The 14,618-nt window shown below is 47.0% G+C and overlaps 1 protein-coding gene across 2 annotated transcripts in view; it reads right to left on the bottom strand.

Moving 5' to 3' along the window:
* Positions 1-14,618, bottom strand: part of rb1cc1 (RB1-inducible coiled-coil 1) — a 283,146-nt gene that overhangs the window by 119,611 nt on the left and 148,917 nt on the right. For both annotated transcript variants that reach the window (XM_038809347.1, XM_038809345.1), the window contains exon 15: positions 1,353-1,518. In XM_038809347.1, the coding sequence (XP_038665275.1) occupies positions 1,353-1,518 (166 nt within the window). The remainder of the gene's footprint in view (positions 1-1,352; positions 1,519-14,618) is intronic.

The raw sequence follows: 14,618 nt of genomic DNA on the forward strand, positions 1-14,618 counted from the left end.
TATCTACATGTGACTGAAGTGCCATACAATGTGGTTCACTTAATGTCTTCTTGAATAGGCAAACAGGCCACTCAATTTAATATGTATATCACGAATACAGGTGATTATTCCTCTTTAAAATAGTGATATGGGACCTTTTATGTGCATCTAGCCAGAGGGTGAAATTTAATCGAGCCCATCATGGTGGGAAACAATTAATCATAGGTGTGCCCAATTAATCAAGGGCGGTACGGGAGCACAGTGGTTAGTATTGTTGCTTCACAGCTCCAGGGTCCCAGGTTCGATTGCGGCTTGGGTCACTATATGTGCGGAGTCTGCAAGTTCTCCCCTTGTCTGCGTGGGTTTCCACCAGGTGCTGCAGTTTCCTCCCACAGTCCAAAGATGTGCAGGTTAGGTGGATTGGCCATGCTAAATTGCCCTTAGTGTCCAAAAACAAAAGTGGGGCTACTGGGTTATGGGTGCTCTTTCCTGGGGCTAGTGCAGACTTGATGGGTCAAAGCCTCCTTTTGCACTGTAAATTCTATGATTCAATGGTGAGCGAGGTTGTAATTTAGGCTCCTGGTGACTGAAAAACCTCCTACAATTAATTTTATAGGAAGGAACATACCAATCTGGGAAACTCACCCACTTATGGCTAGACGTCAGATCAATTCATTATCAATCCAATTGGCACAATTACTCCTTAGCTCGCAGGAAATTAATGGTGGCTCAGGGATTAAATATAAGTGACCCTCCAGGAGGGGTCCTTCTTTCAAAGGCACAGTGCCTGGTCAAGGGTCCCAGCAACGGGAATGGCCAGTGAAAGCCACCCTTATGCCCATGCTTTCGTCAGCTCCTGAAACCCTCTCCTGCAACCCCACCCCACCTTCCCTCACCTTGGTCCGGGCATCCAGCAGGTGAAGTCCTTGGATCATTCCCGACAGAAGCCACAGTTACTGGTGGCACTGCCAACAAATGGAGAGTTGGTGGTCTCTGACTGGTCAGCAGCTCATGAGGGGCAGGATTTCCACCTGCAGGTTCTAAATTCCAGGGAAGCCCCGACGCTGGCATTAATTCGAACAGGCCTTCCCCTCCGATACACAGGTTCCCCAAATGGTGGGTGGGACCTGCATCAAATTTTAAGTTCTGCCCAGCTCATCTGACAGTGCAGAACTCAATTATTGAATTGGAGTGTCAGTCTACATTATATGCTTAAAACCTTCAATTGGGATTTGAATGTACAACATTCTGACCCAGGATGAGAGGATCAATTGTGTCGTAGATGACACCATACAAACTTAGAATATTTAAAGCTAAACAATTTTCTATAACAAAAATAGAGTTTATAAAATAGACAACATTGGAGAATCTACCTGTTGTTCAGCTATTAGTGATGTTTTAAGGCTTTGAAGTTCTTCATTCCTTTTTTCTAATTGGTCTAGGAGGTTGGCCTTCTCTTCTTGAAATTTCCCTGTAAGGTCAACAATAGCACTAGGTGGTGGACTCCAACTCACTGATGTGGATGAAAGCGGAACTTTCCTGTATTAAAATATTTTTATGGGACAAGGAGTAAAAATTCACAAGTTCATTTGGAAAACCATTATTGGACTTCTCATATTTGTTTCACAAAATGCAATATATTTTCTTGCTAACCTACACTGCTTAACTTTAGATATAGTGAATCATCGAACCTGGCATCATACATACATCAGGTGTACATGCATACATACAGTTTGGGAAATCATGCCTGGGATTCTCCCCTACCCAGCGGGACGGGGGGTCCCGGCGTTTGGAGTGGCGTGAACCACTCTGGCGTCGGGCCGCCCCAAAGGGGCGGAAGTCTCCGCACCTGTAGGGGCAAAGCCCTCACATTGAGGGGCTAGGCCCCCGCCGGAATGGTTGGCGGTCTGCCGGCTGGCGTGGATGGCCTTTGGCGCCACGCCAGCCGGGGCCGAAAGGACTTCGCCGGCCGGCGTAAGTCCGCGCATGCGCCGGAAAGTCAGCGGCTGCTGACGTCATCCCGGCGCATGCGCAGGGGAGGGAGTCACTTCCGCCTCCACTATGAAGATCATGGTGAAGGCGGAAGGAAAAGAGTGCTCCCACGGCACACGCCCGCCCGCCGATCGGTGGGCCCCGATCATGGGCCAGGCCACCGTGGGGGCACCCCCGGGGCCAGATCCCCCCCCCCCCCTCCCCCGTGGGCGGAATTCTCCGCTCCCGCGATGAACTGGGAAGGCCATTGTGAACTTGACCGAGTTACACGACGGCCTCGGAGGCCGCTCCTTGCACCTTATTCACTCCCACCCGGGGGGCTAGGAGCGGCGCTCCGCTATTCTCGGCCGCCGGGGGCGCTGAGAATGACGCGACGGTGGCGCCTAAGTGATGCCAGCCACGCATGCACAGGTTGGCCGGCTCCAATCCGCGCATGCACAGTTGCCGTCTTCCCCTCCGCTGCCCCGCAAGACGTGGTTGCTTGATCTTGCAGGGCGGCGGAGGGGATAGAGTGCGTGCCTTTGAGACGCCGGCCCGACGATCGGTGGGCACCGATCGCGGGCCAGTACCCTCCCGAGCATGGCCGTGGTGCTCACTACCCTCTCCATCCCCCACAAGCCACAAACGAGCATCTGGCGCCCATGTTCACGACGGCAGCGACCAGGTGTGGTTGCCGCCGTTGTGAACGGCAGGCCGCTCGGCCCATCTGGGCTGGAGAATCACCGGTCGCCGTGAAAAACGGCGAGCGGCGATCCTGCGAGCGGGAGTGGTGAGAGAATAGTGGGCGGGGCCAGGGCGGCGTGTCGTGAGTTGCCCGGCCCTCCCGCGATTCTCCCACCCGGCCTCGGGAGCGGAGAATCGCGCTCCATGTCTTTAGTTCTTTGGAGGAAAAAGAAAACAGACTTTAAGAAAAGAGCTTTTCTCCACAAAATAACATCAACAAGTTAAGTAACCAAATACGACACCAAGAGGTAGCTTTGTGTGCAGTGGTTCAGTTTCAACAGGAAAGGTTACATACAAACTGAGCAATCTAACATTTTTCCTCTATGAACAGTTGTATACAAAAAATGCAAACCTTACAATCCTGAAGGCCAATACATTTTAACAGCTTGTACTGTAGCAACGCCGAAGCCTCCGTTATCCTGAACCGTCTGGTTACAAAACAACAGTGGCTACATTTCAAAAAGAATTCCTTATATGAAGTGCTTTGAGACACCATAAGGATGTGATAAAATGTACACCACATATTTGATTTTGAAGTTAGTTCCTCGCAGTATCAGTCATGCTTGTGGTTAATACTCTCGTCAACTTCTAGTGACAGGGATGCACTGCGTGGACACACGAAAGGTGACTCTCCTCTTGGAAACTCAAAATTAGGCACTTTTAACCAAAAATAGCCTGCCTAACCCAGAAAAAAAAACACCCTCCTCCAACAGCACCACAATGAAAGAAACATGGCAAGCAACAAAAAACTGAGGAGCTGAAGAGGCGGCAGAGGCAGTAAAAGCTGGGACAGAAAGACTGAGGCAATGGCGAACATGCAGGGTGACGAGGTTCCAGCCACACCCAAATGGGATGGACCGCCAGAACATATGCCGGGCTACCCCCCCCGATGAACGATTGGAGGGAATTCCTTACACAGGAACTCCAAAAGTTCAAGGCCGCCGTCAAACTTGAAATGATAGTGACGGTGAACGTGGCGGTAGCAGAGGTGCTGGTCACCTTGCAAGCAGCTGGAAAAGATGTAGATGCTGGGCAAACCGGTTGGAAGAGCAATGCACCAGCTCCACCACACGGAAGACCTTCTACGAACACAAGAGACAAAGCAGGCTGCCTGCTGGCCCAACAGCTGAGAAAGCAGGCATCCACAAGCGAAATAGCGCAGCTTAAAGGCAGGAGCAGCAGGCTAGTCGCCACACCGGAAAGGGTCAACAAGGCCTCGTAACCTTGTACTGAGGGCTTTACACCTCCGAGACCCCGAGGGGGACTCAGGGAGGCAAAGACTGCACTCCCATTCCCCCGATCAAGCACTCAAGAAGTCCAGTGGTAGTAGTGACGTTCCAGACATGGTACCAAATAAGGCAACATTTCGGCCTAACTGAAATGTCCACTATTTCTCCCATCTGCAAGAACCACAGGTTTATTCCCGCAATAATGGATGCCACCTTCAAAAGGTGGAGACAGGACTAAGGGACACTGACGGTTAGGAACCTGTACACAAAAGACAGAGTAGCGACCCTGGCGAAACTCATGGAGACGTTCAATTGCCAAAAGGAAATGAGCTAAGACACATACAGGTCAAAAACCTCTTCCATAATGAAACAACGACTACCCCCAGATACCAGGACATTCATTAGTCGAAGAACACAGGCGACCTAGGGAAGAGAAACTGTGGGGACCTGTACTGGCAACTGTTGGAGGAGGTACACTACCCACTAGACGAGACAAGGGAAAAATGGGAGGAGAAACGACACATAGATATAGGACGAGTGCACCTAATCAGAACCCGAATGAGCAGGTTCTTTCCAGAGGTGGAGGACACATGTGAATAATGCAGGGAGGTCTGGCCAAACACACTCACATATTCTGGGCCTGCCCCAGACTTGGCGGGTACTGGACAACCTTTTTGAGACAATGTCCAGGGTTGTGGGAGTGAGGTTGGAGCCATGCTCAAAGGTGACGGTCTTCAGAGTCTCAGACCAGCCAGAACTCTTTATGGGAGAGAGGGCCAACGCCCTAGCCTTTGCCTCCCTGATCGTCCGCTGGAAAATCCTGCTCGGCTGGTGATTGGCAGCACCACCCAAAGCTGCAGACTGGCTGCCCGACCTGGCATAATTTGGCAACTTGGAGGAAATAAAATTTTGCCACAGGACGTGGAAGCCGTTTACCAACTTGTTCCAGAATCTGTTTTTAGCCTGCACCCAATAGGCTAAGGGAGAGGAGGGAGGAGACACAAGCAAGTCATGGGATAAAGATGAAAGAGGGGAGGGGAAGAAGACATAGAAGGAAAACAAGAGGGACAAGGGACTAAAATTGTAGACAGACATCTGTTAATGCACACCTGGGCCAAACTAGGAACTGCAATAAAGGCACGCTATTCAAAGGGGTTTCACAGCCACAGCAGGAGGGAAAGCAATTTGGCCCAAAATTGCTCTTAGTGTTGGGTGGGGTTACTGGGTTATGGGGATAGGGTGGAGGTGTGGGCTTGGGTAGGGTGCTCTTTCCAAGAGCCGGTGCAGACTCGATGGGCCGAATGGCCTCCTTCTGCACTGTAAATTCTATGAATTGTATGTAAGTATCTGTACTGACTTCTGCCTGTATTTTTACCTTTTATTTCTTGCTAATTTTTTTTTCTCTGGTCAACTCGGTTATGTAAAGTGTAACATACGAATTGTGAAATTCAAAATATGTAAACCTAATAAAAACAATTGAAAAAACCCCACTCTCGCCAGCCTCGGACTTGATCACAAAATCATAGCTGACACTTTAGTGCAACAGAACAAATGCAGCATGGTGCTATCATGAAATGGTAAAGTGATGCTCTTAGATGTGTGTAAAAGTTTCAATAGTACTTCTTTAAAAAGCAAGGAGCTCTGCTCTAGTAGTCAAGTCAATATTTTTTTCTTCAAATAAAAATCATCTGGTCATTATCTGGGATCATTGGTGTGAAACGACATTTGCTATGTCGACAAGTATAATAATAATCTTGATCGTCACAAGTAGGCTTACATTAACACTGCAATGAAGTTACTGTGAAAAGCCCCTAGTCGCCACATTTCGACACCTGTTCAGGTACACAAAGGGAGAATTCAGAATGTCCAATTCACCTAACAAGCACGTCTTTAGGGACTTGTGGAAGGAAACCGGAGCACCTGGAGGAAACCCATGCAGACATAACGTGCAGACTCCGCACAGACAGTGACCCAAGCCGGGAATCAAACCTGGGACCCTGGCGCTGTGAAGCAACAGTGCTAACCACTGTGCTACCGTGCTGCCCGCATTCATTGGCTCTAAAGCATTTTGGAACATCCTGATGGTGTGAAAGGCGCGACATACATGTAAATTCTTTCATTCTGTTGATTCTCTATGTTCCTCTTCTTTACATCAGGTATCTACACAATCTTTCTATAAAGCAGAAAAATAAAATAAATTTCATGAACCTGGCTGTTAAGTATAACTACAATCATCTGCTGTTGAAATAGTCAAACACAACTTTATCATCTACTAACTGGTGTCTAATTCACTCTTTGACATTCACCTATCTTCCATCCTCCATAAAACTTACTGATTCAAAATGTTAACATATTTTAACTTACACCAAGGCCCATCACCCCAGTGTTTTCTAATCTACATTGAAGCATTGCTATCCAGGGGCCAAGGTTAAAATGCTATACTTATTCTTTCATGGAATGAGAGATCCACACACAAGGCCAACATTTGTTGTCAATTTCTAATTGCCCTTGAACAGTGGTATCAAAAGCAATCTTAAGAGTCAAACACATTATTGTGAATCTGGAGTTACATCTGGACCAGACAAGGTAAGGATGGCAGATCACCTCCCCTAAAGAACATTAGTTTGGCTTTCACAACAAGCAATGATTAGTTTCATGATCACCATTCTTGAAATGAAATGAAATGAAATGAAAATTGCTTATTGTCACGAGTAGGCTTCCATGAAGTTACTGTGAAAAGCCTCTAGTCGCCACATTCCGGCGCCTGTTCGGGGAGGCTGGTACGGGAATTGAACAGTGCTGCTGGCCTGCCTTGGTCTGCTGCAAAAGCCAGCGATTTAGCCCAGTGTGCTAAACCAGCCTACTGGAGTTCAATTCCACCAGCCGGAGTAGTGTTTTTTGAACACGTCTCCAGTATATTAAGCCTGAGGCTTTGGGTTATTAGTCCAATGACATTACCATTGTGCCAGTTTCCCAAAATTATTTTCTTTGTTTCCAACTTGCTGCATGGTCTCACCCTTCGTATTAATGCAGCCTCCTTTAACCCTCAGGTCTCTGAAGTTGGCTTTTAAACATCATTGATTTTGATCACTTCATCAAGGGGTCAGGGAAGGGTTTCTGAGTCAGAGGGTCAGGAGGGGGAAAGAGAGTCCGAGGGTCGGGAAGGGAAAAGAGAGTCCAAGGGTCGGGAGGGGAAAAGGGAGTGCGAGGGTCGGGAGGGGGAAAGGGAGTCCGAGGGTCGGGGGGGGGGGCGGAGAAAGAGAGTCCGAGGGTCGGGGGGGGGGGGGGGGGGGGGGGGGGAAGAGAGTCCGAGGGTCGGGGGGGGGGGGGGGGGGGAAGAGAGTCCGAGGGTCGGGAGGGGGAAAGAGTCCGAGGGTCAGGAGGGGAAAAGAGAGTCCGAGGGTCAGGAGGGGGAAAGAGAGTCCGAGGGTCGGGAAGGGAAAAGAGAGTCCGAGGGTCGGGAGGGGAAAAAAGAGAGTCCGAGGGTCGGGAGGGGAAAAGAGTCCAAGGGTCGGGAGGGGAAAAGAGAGTCCAAGGGTCGGGAGGGAGAAAGGGAGTCCGAGGGTCGGGGCAGGGAAAGAGAGTCCGAGGGTCGGGAGGGGGAAAGAGTCCGAGGGTCGGGAGGGGGAAAGAGAGTCCGAGGGTCAGGAGGGGGAAAGAGAGTCCGAGGGTCAGGAGGGGGAAAGAGAGTCCGAGGATCGGGAGGGGGAAAGAGTCCAAGGGTCAGGAGGGGAAAAGAGTCCGAGGGTCGAGAGGAGTCCGAGGGTCGGAAGGGGAAAAGAGAGTCAGAGGGTCGGAAGGGAGAAAGAGAGTCCGAGGGTCAGGAGGGGAAAAGAGTCCGAGGGTCAGGAGGGGAGAGGCTTTCATACTTTGAACTTTCAACATTTAGATTTAAATGAAATGTAGACTTATAAAATTGGCTTTTAAAAGAAGGCCAACGATGAGGTGACATTGTGTGATTTCTGCAGCAACATCAAATTAACACTGGTCTCTTGAAATTCCTTAAAAACATAAATGACCATGGTTGGAATGCCCTCACTTGAAAATAAATTCAAAATGATAAAGCATTTGCGAATTTACACCACCTACTGACTAGGTATTTATGAAAACTTAAAATCAATTGTCCTTCCAGACACAATGTCTGTAAACTCAATGTTTGGCGGTGCAGTGAAATCAATTTATCACAAGCAGGTGTGAACAGCAACCATCCATTTCTTATTGTGTAGAAATAGTACTTTGAACCCTTTGTGTAGACATCAGAAGTAGTGATCACGTAGAAACATGAACAAAACTGACTTCAGATAACAAATCTCATTAATGACCAAACTGCCAGAGATACTAGTCTAAAAAATCAACAGACAAGAGGATCCATTCCTCCACAAGAAAACTTGAACCCTACCTGAACAACCCGAGAGGGGATTGGATGGGGGGGGGGGGGGGCATTCATCTAAAGAACCCCCGTCTTGTTTGAAAGAAAAATGGAGTCAGATCGGGGTGAAAGCTTAGGATTGGTATCGTTCATGCATCCTTGTTGTGATTGAGGACAGTGCCCCAGTTAGAGATAATCTGTTTTGAGTCATTTTTTAATTTATTTTAGATTTGAATTAGGTTTGTTATTAGAGTAAACTGAAGTGGGATTGGAATTTGTGGCTGAGGATTGGGGATAAGAGTGGCTCTGGATATCCTTTATAATACGGTGGTTACCGTGAGTCATTTGGGTGTCCTCTCCCTGGGGTTTCTTTTTTAATCTGGACGAACATTGTGCTGCTCTTGGTTCTGGTCTGGTGGAGTTCTTGGGGAGGTCAGCCCTCCTTCCCAGGATGCCCTTTTAAGGGATGTTTTGATGGTTCTTCTCCTCCTGCATTGGAATCCCCACCCAGTGTGAGCGGTGGCTTGCCTGAGTGGGGTTGGATTGCTGCAGGCTTGGTGGGTTGTGGGATTGCAGGAGCGGTTCTGGGGACATTATTTCCTGAGTTTTCTGTTTCAGCGCCGTGGCTGGTACCTGTTGTTTCACAAGGATCATTCCCCCTTTTGAGGGTGCCTGTGGTGTGGTGGTTGTGGGGGGGGGGGGGGGGGGGGGGGGGGGCTGGGTTTGGTGCCCAGGTTCATGGTGATTTGGGATGGGCTGAGCATTGTTCTTTGTAGATATCCTGCTTTTTCTCCCTGGGGTAGGTGTGATCCCCTCCCTTATTGACTGGTGGCTGGCCCTCCCACCCGGTGTGTCACAGAAGCTGCCCGAGAGGTTGAGTGTGTGGGTTGGATACTGAATGCCCCTGTTCCCTTTGCTTTGCTCTCTTTTATGTATGGCATTATTTTGCAACTTTGTTGCATCAATTTCCAAATGTAAAATCCTAATTTTTAAAAAAGCGGGACCATGTGATGCGGGAGCAGGTCTAACAGTTTTAACACATCCTCTTTATAATCCTTCCAATATCCTGTTCGTGCGACACACGCTTGCCTACTCCAAGAATTTATACTCAGGATTATGGCCCTCGAAGACTTTTGGATGGGGCAACATGGTGGCACAGTGGGTTAGCACTGCTGCCTCATAGCACCGAGGGCCTGGGTTCGATCCCAGCCCCCTGGGTCCCTGTGGAGTTTGCACATTCTCCCCGTGTCTTTGTGGGTTTCACCCCCACAACCCAAAGGTGTGCAGGGAAGGTTGATTGGCCGCACTAAATTGCCCCTTAATTGGAAAAATAAAGAATTGGGTACTCTAAATTTATTTTAAAAAAGAAAGATTTTTGGATAAGTGTTGGTGAGAAAATGGCAAGAAATTCGAAAAAATCTGGTGATAAAAGGGAGCAGTCAGGTGCAAAGGGGGTGAAGCCGCCTTTTCAAAATGGCAATTTGATCGTTGAACAGCCTCTTGGCCAGATGGTTTCGCAGGCACTGAAAATTATGACTGCGAACATTAGAGTAATGGACCTCCACACTCGGCTTACTGACAGAGATTTTGAGTGTTCATGAGACTTAGCTGCAGAATACTAACAAAGGCTTGTTGAAAGGGAGGAAAGAGTCCTGAAGGGCGAATATGTTGCTTCCTCAGCTGAAGCTCAGAAATCCTGCAAGATTTGGAGAACCAAGGCCAGAGAAAGAATGTCCGGATCATTGGTCTGCCAGAAGTGGAGGGCAAGACTTCTTTTAATTTCTTGGAGAGCTGGCTACCACATTTCTTTATGCTGAATGTGAAGGCTGGGTGTTTCAAATTAGAAAGGGCACACCATATTCTGACTTTGTCGCCCAAGGATAATCAACGTTCCAAGCCCATAATCATTCGATTCCACTTCAAAGATTGGCAGAAGGTTCTGGAGGCGGTGAGGCATGGTGGGACCTGGCTCCATGAAGAGGCGAGAATCTCATTTTTACAGGACCTTTCAGTGGTCTCAGCTGGAGCGTCAAGGCTTCAAGGAAGTTTGGAAACAGCTCAAGGCAGCTAGAATGAATTATACCCTGCATTATCCTGCGACCCAGAGGGTGATATCCAACGACTCCGTTTCGGTCTCTTGATAATTCGACGAGGCGGAAACTTGGACTGAGTATGTAGCTTGTAAAAATTCAGACTTTCTCCCTGTTATAATGTTTTTTTTCTGATTTTGTATCATTATATATCCTGTTTATTGGGAGGTTGTTAACATTTGAGCACTATACTGAATGTTTTATACTTATCTTAAAGAACCTCAGGGACTTGCATTTGTGGTAGCTGTGCCTGTGATAATTATCTGTTTTTTTTCTTATTTGTATCTTTATGATGGTAATACTGGCTGTTTGACGTCCTCTCTTTAATCATGACAGAACCGAGTGGCACCATTTCTGCGAGGTGGGCGGAAGGTTTAGGTCTTCATAGGTGGGTTCAAAATGTAGGAGGGCATTTGGTTCCCATTCCCTTGTTGGCTTTTATCTTTTCTCTGTTGAAGAGTTTGTCTCCTGATGATAATCACAATATAGCTGTAGCTTTAGCCGCACAGGTCTTCACCTACATTGTGGAATATCCCTTTAGAACTAAGCTAGGGTGCCTCTTGATTCCTTGCAGAAACAGCAGGCTGAGAGGAATCCAAAATTTGCGAAGCAAAAATTGTATGAGTTTGGGAATTAGCTGAGTAAATACTTGGCTCTTTTGGCCAAGAGGACTGGTTCTAGGACTAACCCCTCTGTGCGTAACTCTTGGGTAACAGGTTAATGAAAACTGAGGGCATTAAAGGGTATTTCGGGATTTTATGCTGAATTGTATGAATTGGTTCAGTCTGGTGATGTTTTGACAAAAATGCACCACTTCTTCTCTTCCCTCGAGCTTCCTGTGGCTTCAGAGGATCAGTGTTCGGTCTTTAATGCTCCTATCTCTAAAAGGGAATTGGCTGTTGCCAATAGAGTTTCAGCTAGGCAAAAGCCCAGGGTCAGGTGGTTTTTTGGTGTGAGTTTTACAGGGAAATTAAGGACCTATTAATAGATTCATTAGTTAGTGTGTACTATCATTCTTTTGAGGCAGGTCTGCCACCACTGACGCACCATGAAGGCAATATTCCCCTGATTTTGAAGTCAGGCAAGAACCTGGAGGAGCGTGTCTCCCATAGGTCAATCTTGCTTTTGAACGCTGATTTGAAATTGTTGTCGAAGGTGTGGCTCGGCGGTTAGAGGGAACTCTCCCGATGATCATCCAGACGAGACTGGGTTCACAAGGGGTCGGTTTTCTAGCAATGTCAGAAGGTTAATGAATGTGATCCAAGTTGTCCAGAAGCAGGCGTTTGATGGATTATTGATCTCCTGAGTTGCAGAGAAAGCATTTCACAGGGTGGAGTGGAATTACTTAATTTATGGATGAGGAATATATAAAGTGTATTCAGGTGTTGTACCAAAGGCCTTTGGTGGCAGTGCTCACAAATGGTTTTAGGTCTGAGAATTGTGGTCTTCTGAGAGGGACTATGCAGGCTGCCCCTTGTCCCCCTTGTTGTTCGCACTGGCCATAGAATCTTTGGCGGAGGCTATTAGGCAAGAATCCTTGATAGCTGGCCTATGTTTGGGGGGTGGGGAAGGAAGCAGCATAAGATCACTCATACGCTGCCGTGCTGTTTGTGTCAAAGCCGGGTGTTTCAGCTCCCACTATCATTGATGTGGTAGATAGATTTAGCGCCTTCTCTGGTTATAAAGGATTAACTTTACAAAGTTGGAAGCTATGCAAGTGGAGAGGAAGGATAAATCTCTCCCCAGTTGCTAATTTTCCTTTTAGGTGGTCTCCATCGGGGCTCATTTATCTGGATGTTGCAGTTATCTCCCCTTTTTCAAACAAGTATATGGGGCCAATTTTCCTCAGTTAATTTCACCTATTAGAGATGAGACTTGACTCATTGGTCCATCCTGCAAGTTAGTGGCTTGGTAGGATTACCTTGATTCAGATTAATGAGTTGCCTAAATTGCTATATCCCTTGCAGATGTTGCAAATCTTGTCTGCTACAGTCCTAAAAGGATATTATTTGGAATTCAAAAAGCCTCATCTATAGCTCACCAAGTTGCAGCTCCCAGCTTCCAAGAGCCCCCCCCCCCCCCCCCACGGGTCCGGAATATTAGACTGTACCAATTAGCCTCTCATCTTAGGTTCATAAGAGATTGTTTAGAAAAAGCACTACCTCCATTTGGCTCGATATTGAAGCAGACCAGTCAGGTTTCCCTTTGCATGTCTTATTATTTTATGGGGACTTTAGGTCGGGTTCTGCTAGGTGTTCAACTCTCTCACCCAAAGTACATATGTGCCCTTGCTGTCCTCCATGCTTGGGGCAGCACGGTAGCACAAGTGATTAGCACTGTGGCTTCGCAGCACTAGGGTCCCAGGTTCGATTCCCTGCTGGGACACTGTCTGTGCGGAGTCTGCACATTCTCTCCGTGTCTGCGTGGGTTTCCTCTGGGTGCTCCGGTTTCCTCCCGCATTCCAAAGACGCGGAGGTTAGGTAGATTGGTCATGATAATTGCCCTTATTGACCAAAAAAGGATAGGAGGGGTTATTGTGTTATGGGGATAGGGTGGAAGTGATGGTTTAAGTGGGTCGGTGCAGACTCGATGGGCCGAATTACCTCCTTCTGCACTTTATGTTCTATGTTCTTCCAAATAGTGATCAGCATTAGTGCTCGAGCAGCACTGGTTATCAATCAAGGGTGGTAATCAATAGAAACTTTCCTTGACTATGTATGAAGTGATATCACAAAACCTTTTCGCGTCTGGAGTCAATGTCAAGGATTCTCAGCACCTTCCAAATACATACCAGTATGCTGCTACCTCTGATGCATGGGACAATACATACCCATCGATGATGATGGATTGATTGACCATCCATGATCGCCCATGAATTGAGTGACTTGCTAGGCCATTTCAGAGGACATTTAAGAGTCAACTATATTGCTGGGAGTCTGGAGTCACATGTAGGCAATGGGTTTTTATGACAAGCAACAATGGTTTCATGGTCATCATTAGACTTTTTATTCCAGATTTTCCATCATCTGCCATGTGATGTTTGAACCTGGATCCTCAGAGCATTTAACCTGGGTTTCTGGATTATTAGTCAAATAAAAATACCACTGCAACGCCTCCTCCCTGACGTTATTCCTTCCCTAGTTAACCGGTAGATTTTTCTGATAACCAAGTAGTTTTCAGGGTCACTATTCCTGACTCTAGCTTCTTATTCTAAATGTATTTAGATCAAATTTAAATACTTTAGCTGCATCTTGGGATTAAACTCATGTCACTATGTCATTAGTCTAGATCTCAGAATTAATAGCACAGTAATATAATTACTATGCTACTGTACCTAGGATTGAAGACAGCCTGAACGAAACTGACTCCTATTTGCCAATAATGAATGATTTGATAGCACTATAACTAGAACTTTGAAATAAAAATAAAGTATTGGAAAGCTGAACAGGTGCAATAACCATTACTCGGGAGAAGATATTGAATAAGCTAATGGGATCAAAGGCAGACAAGTCTTCGGAACTTGATGGCTTGTACGCTAGGATATTAAAGGAGGTGGCAGCAGACATAGTGGATGCATTGGGTATGCTATTTCAAAATTCCCTGGATTCTGGAAAGTTCCCGGTGGATTGGAAACATGCTAATGTGACACAATGTGACACCCCTATTCAAAAAGAGAGAGGGGCAAAAAGTAGGAAACTATAGACTGGTTAGCTTGACCTCTGGTGGAAAAGTTATTGGTATCAAATATTAAAAGAGGAGATGGCTTAACATTTGCAAAGACAAAGCTCAATCCAGCATTGTTAACATGGTTTTATGAAGGGCATGTCATGCTTGACAAACTTGCTTGGGCAAGGTGGATGATGAGGAACCTGCAGATGTGATATATCTAGACTTCCAGAAGACATCTGACATGGTGCCGCATAAATTTCTTATCCAGAAGGTGAGATAACCAGGGGTAGAGTACTAGATCGTATTGAGGGTTGATTGACTGATAGAAAGCAGAGGGTCGGGATAAACGGGTCCTTCTCTGGCTGGCGAACTGTAACTAGAGCGGTGCCGCAGGGGTCAGTCCTCGGACCTCAACTGTTCACAATCTAGACAAATGATCTGTAAGCAGGGACAGAGTGTAACATAGCAAAATTTGCAAATGACACTAAAATAGGTGGGAAAGAGAGCAGTGAAGAGAAGATGAAGAGCTTACAGACAGAGATAGATAGGCCAAGAGAATGGGCCCAA

Source organism: Scyliorhinus canicula, chromosome 10 (genome assembly GCF_902713615.1).
Source record: "Scyliorhinus canicula chromosome 10, sScyCan1.1, whole genome shotgun sequence".
Taxonomy (NCBI): domain Eukaryota; kingdom Metazoa; phylum Chordata; class Chondrichthyes; order Carcharhiniformes; family Scyliorhinidae; genus Scyliorhinus; species Scyliorhinus canicula.